Source organism: Cariama cristata, unplaced genomic scaffold (assembly GCF_000690535.1).
Source record: "Cariama cristata isolate BGI_N322 unplaced genomic scaffold, ASM69053v1 scaffold46310, whole genome shotgun sequence".
In the NCBI taxonomy this organism is placed as follows: Eukaryota; Metazoa; Chordata; class Aves; order Cariamiformes; family Cariamidae; genus Cariama; species Cariama cristata.
In genome coordinates this window covers 1-10,202 of record NW_009597270.1, presented here as the reverse complement: position 1 = coordinate 10,202, position 10,202 = coordinate 1, and the positions used below count along the sequence as shown (strand labels likewise).

Sequence of the window (10,202 nt, the reverse complement as noted above, 5' to 3'; positions counted from 1 at the left end):
GAGCAAAGAAGGTGGAGATGAAGAGCAGGAGGTTGGGTTCACCATCGATATCAAAAGCTTTCTCAAACCTGGCGAGAAGAGCTACACGCAGCGCTGCCGGCTGTTCGTGGGGAATCTGCCTACTGATATCACCGAGGAAGATTTCAAGCGCCTCTTCGAGCGCTACGGGGAGCCTAGCGAGGTCTTCATCAATCGGGACCGTGGCTTTGGCTTCATTCGCCTGGTGAGGATTCGTGCGAGTCTCTGTGGCCGCCCAGTAGCCCAGGCGCTGCCTTTGCAAGCGGGAGACTTCTGTCCCTTGCTCCCCCCTGCCTTTCCTTGTCGAGCGGGTGTAGAAAAAGACAGTAGCAGCCCCTCATTCTCTGTTTCTCCCTGCTGCTTGCGCTATTCCTTCTGCTTCCTCTTCCTTCTCCCCCCTCCCCCGTTTGCCTCCGTACATCCAAGGCGGAGGCCTGCATGGTGAGCAGCCTTCCCAGCTCCTCGCGCTTAGGTTCCCGCCTCACTGCGCGGCACTCCGCGGGTTCCGAGGCCCCTCCGCCGGTTACCGTTGCCGTGCTGCTACCGGGGGTACTGCTGCAGCCTGCTGTTCTTCAGCGAGTGGAACATGCGTTTGTGTGACCTGCTTTGTTCGTGTGATACTTGTCTAAATACTTATTTAACTGGGAGAATTTATCGTACTTTAGGACTAGGAAAAAATCCTTCTTTGTGCAGAAGCAAATTTCAGCCTGTACGGTTCGTTATGAGCGTAGGTTTTGTCTATGAAAACGCAGTTGATATTAAAGACCAGACAGGATTGTTTGGAAATACCACTGCTCACACATCGTGAAAACAGAACATGTAATCTCAGAGTTGCAAAGAAATGGGACCTTGGCTTGTTTAAATTACTTGTGCCCAGATAAGACTAGATTTTTAGGCATAATACAATATTCGGTCAAATATGCTCAAGTTGAGCATGCAAAAAAGGAATAATCTGAAAAGCTTATGATACTGTATTTAAATGTCAGTGTAATGTACGGGATTAGGTTTCATGACTGTCATGTCTAGAATGCAGTGATTTATAAAATTCTAGGAATAGCTTTAGAGTGCTTTGGGTGCCTCTAGCTATGATTTTTCCATATGTTTTACTGGCTAGGATTTTTTTCTTTTTGGTTGTCATCTTAAGGATAAGTGCTTGTGGCATTCTGCCATACGTATTTTACCCTGAGAATCCCCCAGCCTGAAATAGGGGTTTACTGGAGGAACAGAGATATATTTACATGTCATTACTGAGTTTTGTATGTAATATAGATTAGATAAAGCTTTTACCTGAACTTGCCTTTTCTATTATGTTTAGGGAGTATGTAATTTTTTAACAATTTCCCTAGTCAGTTGAACTGTGGAGAAAATGGCTATGATCTAAAGAATAATTTCTTTAAATGTGAGGGATTGCAGGTATCAAACTCAATGAAAATCTCTGAAATGAGAAAACAGGCAGTTATTGATGCAGACTGTCTCATGGATGTAGGTGCAGAAAGCCCATAAACGTGAGAATGAATAGATGAGCAAAGAAGGAAATTTCATAATTTGTTGAAGAAATTTGAATTGGACATTCATTGAGAGTTCATCTGACAGTGGTAACGAGCAAGTGTGATATTTTGAGTTATTTAAAAGCAAAAACCCAAACCAAAACCCAAAACACCTTAGAACCAGTAATCTTTGAAAATACAGTTTCTTTCCTACTATATGGAGCTAGGGGTGCAGAATATAAACATTTCAGTAGGGAAATACGAAAAAGCATCAAATTTTCAACTCTACTGAAAGCCTTTACAGAACAGCACAAAAGTATCCATCATATTTACAATTTGTTAAGTCCTCTAATGTGCAACAAGAATTTGCAGCTATGTAATTTTTTAGAATAAATCATAGAGGATGACAAATGCATATTTTTTTTTTTTCAATCAGCGGACAACTTTGGGGTTGGTTTTTTCGGCAGGAGGAGGGGGGAAGTTGAATGACCCTGATGCTAATGTGCTCAAGGAAAAAAAAACTTTGCTACTTTTGGGGGGGTGGGACAGGGGGATGGGACACACAGACACAAAAGTGATAGCTGTTGTTTTTGAAAATAAAGTATGTGTAATATTTTGTATCTTGAAAAAGGAATCTAGGACACTGGCTGAAATAGCAAAGGCAGAACTTGATGGTACTATTTTGAAGAGCAGACCACTTCGAATTCGATTTGCTACACATGGAGCTGCCCTCACAGTCAAGAATCTTTCACCTGTGGTTTCTAATGAGCTGCTGGAACAAGCATTCTCTCAATTTGGGCCAGTGGAAAGAGCTGTTGTTGTAGTAGATGATCGTGGCAGAGCTACAGGAAAAGGTTTCGTAGAGTTTGCAGCAAAACCTCCAGCACGGAAAGCTCTAGAAAGATGCAGTGATGGGGCATTCTTGCTAACAACGTAAGTTCACAGGCTTTTGTTTGAATTTGTGTGAGTATGTGTTTCTGATGTGAAAGAAAACTGTATTCATGGGTACTCCCTAGTTCTTATTTTCAAATTACGAAAGCCATGAGGTGAGAAGTTAAGGTGTTTAATGTGAATACCCCAAATACTCCTGATTTTTTTTTTGATGAGGAAAACCATCTTTTTCTGCTTACTGTTTATAAGACTTGTAATTACCATATGAGAGTCTCATAGCAGTGTCTTGCTTTTCCTTCTTTATATGCAGTATTACTTTTCCTACTCCATACAGTAGGGCTTTTTCTAGTGAGACTGTATTTCATTAATTGCACTCTTGATCCTAGTAACAATGTGACAAAATAATATTTGTCTGTTTCTTAGCAAAACAATGCAGTAAAATACTTTTTTTTTTTTTAAAATGAGACAGATTCTGCAGAAGTAACGATTTCTGGAAAACTTTCTATTTCAAGGGCAAGCAAGCTTGCAAATTACAGCACTTCTCGCGTCTCATATTTCTGTACTTGCTGAAGAGAGTTGTTAGCTGCTGTGCTTTAACACATTCACTAGTGACATTTTCAAATACTTTCTTAAAGACTGTGTGAAATTATAGATATTCAGGATTTTTTTTTTAATTTTTATTGTTCCGATTCTCATCTGGGAAAATAAGGCTGTGGTTCCACAGCATGGAAACTTGCTGCCATCAAATTGGGGAACTTGTAGTTCTTTTTCTCTTCTGCCCTGGCTATGCTGTTGGTCTTTTATCTGCTTGAGAACTTTTTGATATTTCCATAAGCCACTTGTGCTTCCTAAAACAACAGAAAAGTATCCATCTGTTTCTGTTGGGTTCATTTTTGGCTGTTGAAGCATGTGAGGGTGCTTGCTAACATGGCTGCTATGAACATCAGGTCCAGCAGAGGATGAGGCAGGAGAAAATGTTGCCAGGAGGAGACTGCAGGTGGGGAAAGGGTCTGGAACTCCCCTTTCTTTTGATAATCTCATAAACCCTGGATGCCACTGATCTGACCTGGTGGCTACATAATAAATTTAATCTGCATACTTCTTTACTGTTATGGTAGGTGCCAGCAATTTGTTCTTATCCCCGGGGTTTTCTTGGCGTTAGTATTTGAATGGAAGCACGGTGAGCCAAACAAGGGAACTAATCTAGTTCAGTGTTACATGAATGCTATTCTTGGCATGAGAGATATGGCTGGGGAAAAGAAACTAGGATATGAGGGAGGGTATTCTTGTTTTGCCAGCTGGCAAGATTAGTGGGGTTGACATGACCATCTAACTGTGGCCGGAGTGAATAAAAAGTGCTTGGTCTTTGTCTTGCTTAGGGGGCTGACATGTTCTTTAATGTGCAGTTGCAAAGATAATTAGCATTAATCTACTACCATGATACTTCAGTGTTTTGCTTCAGAATCTAAAATTTTGTGTTTTTATCTGAAAACTCTTTCCTCATTTTTCTCATCAGAAGAAAATCTTTAAATTCATGGTCTAAATATATCAAAACTAGGCATTTGAAGTGTTAATTTAGAGATTTAAAATAGTTTTAAATCATAACTTGTTAACACCACAGTTCAGTTGCATTTAAATAAGAGAACTGCCAACAATTGCCATACAGATAACATCAGGAGATACAGTTGCTGAGTTGTGCTTTGTGATTCCAGTCTTTCTCAACTGTTGATGTTAGAATATATTGATTTTTTTTTTTCCTGAATAAAGATCTGCAAAGTGAAATAAAGGTGTGTAAGACAATAAAAAAGCGCTGGATTTTTGAAAATAGTCTCTCTAGCTCTTTTCTTACTGCTTTAAGGTGTGTATTAATAGGCTGTGCTCCCAGGACTGATGCAGAGGGCTTTTTACACAATTGAGGAGCCTTACACGGCTGTCTTTGGCAGTACTGGCTAATACTTACCTCTGATTACTACGGATAATGAGAATTCAAGGAAGGTATTTTCAGAGATAAATTAGGATTCTGATTGTGAGAGTATGGTTGTTCAAAGAATGGATTTCAAATAACTTAAGCAGAAATGTTTTTCTAATTATCACTAGAATAGTAATAGGAAATTATCAAGCCGTTTTCAGTTGCTCTATAACTTTCAAAAGTGACTTAATATTCTGTGGAAATACGAACAGATTGTGTTGCTCTGTTTTGGGTTTGTTTGGTGCTTTCCCAGTATAATCATAGCCCCCATGTTGCCTCACTGATGAAAACAAAAAGGTAGTTCCGTCCTAAATATTTTGTAATTGTTTGTAGATGGTTTTGAGAATTTTTTTTTCCCAGTCTTTAAATACTTCATAGCAAACAGAACTACATCAACTAAATTGTGATTTCTAGGCGGAATAGCTGGTTTTGGGTATAGGAGCAATTATTTTCAAAGATAATTCTTAAAATCAGGTTTCATTGGAATTCTGTGATTTAAGAAGAGTTTGCAAGACACAGGAATTATAGATAACGTGTTAGCTTTCTGGAGTGTTTCCTCAAAATACTAAAATAACTTTATACTGCTTCATTTATAATTCAATTACTAAAATGAAACTGTCTTCCAGAACACCTCGACCTGTTGTTGTAGAACCAATGGAGCAATTTGATGATGAAGATGGGCTCCCAGAGAAGCTAATGCAAAAAACACAACAGTATCACAAGTAAGTAGTGTTTAGCTTTAGTTTATAACCCATTATTTATGTACTTAGCTTAGTGAATATATGCTAGTTTTTATTTTTGAGTTTGTGTAACAGGAAGTAGTGTTTTGTATGTTGTCCTGGTTTGTATCAAAGGATTAAATAGGACCTTGCCAAGATTTCATAATCGTAGTACAAATTCAGACTTGTTGATTTGACTTTCTATGCATTTACTGAAGTAGATGGATTCCTGGCCTACACTGCGGTCAGTTGGAGCTTGTTGCCAGCCAGGCTGTCGTCTTCTATGGATTAGGGATGTGGTCTAATCTTGCAGAGATTTGTATATCTGCAGATCTTCTGTTCTCTGAATAGCCCCTTAACTGTTTGTAAAGTCAGTGAAATGTGAATCTTTGCAGGTTCCATGGTTCAGATAAAACTTTGAGTGTGACATGAGAAAGTGAGTCTTGATCATGAGGTGGAATCTGATAATACTAATTTTTAATACTGAAATTTGATTGCCATTTAGAAATCATGTTGCTTGAAGCTAAAGTGCTTGTTCTGATAAGGCTGTAGAATACCACTTTTTAAAAATGTGTCACTGTTAGTTACAATATTAGTGTTTGAATATATTGGCACCTTTTTATGTTTAGAGATTCTGGCTAATATTCTGAGCTGTCTAGTAAGCTTTGGTATTTAAATAACTGGGTTTATGAATTGACTGCTTGCTTTAGAAGGCTGAACACAATCTAGTGTTGCAGCTTAGTATTTTGTACTGATGTAAATGCGAATTTTTAATTTCATTTAGACAATTTCTGTGATCTCATTACTTGTCTTAACAACTGAATTAAGCTTTGACTGCTTTAGAGTGTAGTCATCTGGCAGGTTGATTTAAAGCCAGATCTACACTTGAAGTGGTTGTTTATAAATTCTTTGGCTGTTAAAGCTGCTGATCTAAATGTGTCCTTTTGTACATTTTAACTGCAAAATTTTTATTATACAGCCTCCACGTTTTGCTCAGCCTGGAACATTTGAGTTTGAGTATGCTTCACGGTGGAAGGCTCTTGATGAGATGGAAAAGCAACAGCGTGAACAGGTTGACAGGAACATTAGAGAAGCCAAAGAGAAACTAGAGGCAGAAATGGAAGCAGCTAGACATGAGCATCAGCTAATGCTGATGAGGCAAGGTAAAATCAAATAATCTACTAGTATTAAATCTGTTTTGTCACGGATTTTCTTTGCGTAGCGTATTGATCTGTATGTTAAACTCAGAGATTTTGGCAGACCCTGTTTAATTAAATGAATTGAACTGAGAAAAAGGAAGTAATATTTCTCCTTAGACATATTTGTTGATGATTTGCAGAGATGGATTAAGAAAATGAGAAAGGGGTGATTGTCTAGGTCTGTTTTCTTCACTTCGTAAATTTGTCTAGTGTAAGTAGTTTATGTAAACAAATTGAATGGTAGCTTCATGCTCATCAGTAGTTACTTATGGTACTAGATAGAACTAAGTATTATTTGTGGGCCATACGCAGGAAAAAATAAAAAAATGGTAGCTTGTACTTCCTGCACTTCTGGTATGATTTTAAATGTTCTGGTAGCTAATGTTACTTTTTTTTCCTTTGAAGCCCAGCTAAGAAGTCTGATGTATGCATAGTATTATATGTATATAAGAATTCAAAATAACTCATAGTTGCCATGAATTTCAGTCATTCTTAAAATTTTAATATCATGTATCCTTCTTTTGTAATTGACATCTTGTCTTCTGCTAGTGCTGGGGGCAATTGCTTTCAAGCCCTATCTTTTAGAATAGAGCGGAGTGGAGCTTGTGTTTTTTGGGCAGAGAGGACAGTAGCAGGGCGAGTATCTGGTACTTCCTGCTTGTTAGCCTTCTCCCCAAAACAAGTTTTTCCCAAAATGCTGTGGACATGCAATCACTGCATCCCAGTTCAGAACTATTGAACAGCTACTTGATTTTAGTTCCTTCTGTATGACTGCTAAATTGCAAGACTTGAGTGGATTGCAGATCTGTCGGAAAAGATCTCCAGGTTTGTTGCGTGAATGAAATGCTGAAGTATTATATTTTTTTAGATCTTAATTTAAGGGAGATCATGGCTACCTAAAAGAATTCTTGTCCCTAAGAGTGTTAGACCATAAGACAGTACAATAACTAGCTTGATAGGCAGAACAAGAGCACCTTGTCGTTTTAAAGGGGCTTGAACTTCTTGAGGTTCTAAGTAGCAGATGCATTTCAAAATTTAAACCCAGGTAATTCATACAAGCTGTCTGCTGCAATTATTTGGCTTTGCTTAATGCTTACTCTTAAGAAAGGACATTTTTGTTGGTAGTACAACTTCCCTGTGTGAGACTGGTTTATCTTCATGTTTTCTGCTGACTTCAATGACATCATGAAAATATCTATATGAGCTGGGTTAGAGTATTCACTAGGTTGGTGGAATTAAAGCACCTAAATGCTTGGATATATTGAATGTAAGTACATAGTCTTTTAAAAGCTTTTTTTAATCTCTTTTCCAGTTATGAAAATGTTAAAAAGAGGTGATTTCAAATGAAAGTTGTCATTAGGAAAAAGTTTACTTAGTCTGTTTTTTCCAAATGGGCATGCTTGCTTTTAGTGTGATCTTGTACTGAAGTACAGAGGGTAATAAAATAAACTGTTTTGAAATGCCAAATAGTTATTGCAGCACCTGAAATGACAGCTGTCAAGTTTTTTCTTGGTTTATTTTCCAAGCAAAAAATGTTAAAGCATTTGGTTTGCTTGTAAGCATAGGCATATCTTACAGGTGAGGAATGTGAATGTGATATAAGGACAATGCTTGTAACACACAGTACAGCACCCCATTTTCAATTAGGCACACGCTTTTAACTTTGTGTGTATGTGTGACTGATACCGGTGAAGATGGTTCAGTGCTGAAGATATGTATTGGATAAATTTACCATTGACTTAACTAATTGTTAATATTTGACAGTGCTAATGATCAAGTTCTAGAACTTATACTCTTTAATTTTTTTAGAATGTATCCAGCTGTTGCATGTACTTGGCAGCAAGGTTAGGGATTACTTTTTGTTAAATTACCATGCCTTAATCAGGTTTTAAACTGAGACAAGATGACCATGGCCTGTTTATCAAGATAGAAAAGATCTTGATGGTAAAACATGGGAGAACAGCCTAGGTATGGTTTGTGGATACTAGGGTTTCTTTTAGGGACAACATGAAGGGAAAAAGTACACTTTTTTTGAGTATCTCTTAAACTTCAGTTTTATATGGAAAAAGAATATAATTACTTCTTATGTTAAAGAGCCACTAGGACATGAATGCTTTTGGTGCTCATATTCCAGTGAGGAAACATGCTTTTTGTTAGTATGGGAGGAGAGTTTTTTCCTTTCCTTGTTTGGTTGAGTACTTAATTTTGGTAACTAATAACTTGGAATTTTGTTCAGATAATTAGATTTTTCGTTAGTCACCTGCAGATGTTTAATTTGCCAGGCTCTAGGGGGTTATTAAACATTCCTTCTGTTTTAATGTTGTCAACTCTCCAGCTTCAGTGTGTATGAAAATAAAGTGGTTTTTTCTCTTGTATTTATTTTCAGACATTAGCTGCTTCTAAATCTTGCTGGTCTAAACAGTATCTGTGGGTATAAGTTCAGACTGTGCCAAGAATATTAATTACATTAATGAGATTGCATCACAGGGTTTTTAAGAAAGATGCAATGAAACTTTTGAGCCATCAAAACCTGGAATTAGTATTTTTCTATACTTGATGTACAAACCACAGATTTAAAGGTGTATTGAAGTAGTTATCCTGAAATTTGAAATGCAGTATATTAATTGTCAGGAGCTAAAAAGACAATGGGAAGGGTGAGCTTACTAGAGTACATATACTCCTGCAGGTGAAGGTTTTACAGACAGCTAGTAGGGCTTGAACTAGAATTGTTGGTTTAAGTACTCAGGCTTTTGTGGTGTGGTATTAATACTGAAGGTAGACTACGTTCTTTTGATATGTGTAATTTTTCACATTTAAGTGTCATGTTTTGACAGATTGAGTCAGAAGTAATTTGTAAAGCAGAATACGTGTTTCCACGTGTAAGTAAATTGGCATGATGTTTCTGATCTACATATTGGTGGTATGCTCCAGAGTTTTGTAAATATTCTTTCATAATGGTGGCTAAGTAGTTTATGAAAATACTGGAAAACATGGCTAAATTTAATCAGAAATGTCATTCTTTATCAGTTATATGGAAGCTGGGCATTTGTTTGCCGTATTTAGAACCTGAAAAATCGGCAACTAAAACAACTTAAAAATCTTTTAGGAATTGGTATTCCTGCTTGTAGGATTACCTTCTGAGGTGAGAGTACACTTTCACCTTCTGCCCTCTGCTCTGCAAAAGATCAAGGATAAAATGAAGACCTTAGCCTTTTTTAAGCACAAGAAAGTGCAGAAGCTAATAATAATGCTTTCTGTCTTTCCCTGCCCTGGCCCCCCAGCTGCTTTAGTGTGGGTTTCTTCTATTTAGAGAAAGGGCCTATGTCCAACATATGTCAGTCTAGAATTACCGTTGTTGCAGATCTTTTAATATGAATGGCTCTGTGCACAGCCCGAACCTGTAGATCTGTATTTTCGTCTGGCTCGTAAGGCTTTGTGCCAAGATTCTGCCATTGTCAAATGGTACTGGCTCATAAATTGATATGTTGAACTTTAAAATACTAACAATTTCAGGAAAGGCAGTAATCGGAACTGTGTTGTGGAAAAAAAAATTAAGGGAATGCTGGGAAAAATACACCTTAAGAATAAAGGGGAGTAAATGATAAATTTGTAGCAATTAGTGGTAGAGAGAAAGTAGGAAATCCTGTGTCAGTGTATTAACACAAGAAAGAAGGAATGCTGCATCAATTTGAAAGAACAAAGAACTGAAAAGGAAACATCTTCACCCACACTGGACAGTATTGAGCATAGAATGGGTCAGTTCTTCATCTCAGTACTACCCTGAAACAACCTAAAAAGGTTCATTTTAAAAGAAAAAAGTGCACTTGTACTCTCAAATAATCTAAAGGTTATTTAAAAAAACCCCAGATGTGTGCTTGTGGCACTATCTGAGAATCATAGGATCATTATGGTTGGAAGA

General features: G+C 37.4%; 1 protein-coding gene across 1 annotated transcript; it reads left to right on the top strand.

Annotated features, from left to right (window-relative positions):
* Positions 1–4: 4 nt before the first annotated feature.
* On the top strand, positions 5–9,745 carry LOC104156728 (paraspeckle component 1-like; the record flags this gene model as incomplete). Its single annotated transcript, XM_009708786.1, is given in 7 exon segments — positions 5–223; positions 2,137–2,438; positions 4,992–5,094; positions 6,064–6,247; positions 8,093–8,127; positions 9,118–9,162; positions 9,675–9,745. Coding segments are annotated over 7 exon segments (959 nt in total), but the record flags the coding sequence as incomplete, so codon positions are not given.
* Between the last annotated feature and the right edge of the window lie 457 nt (positions 9,746–10,202).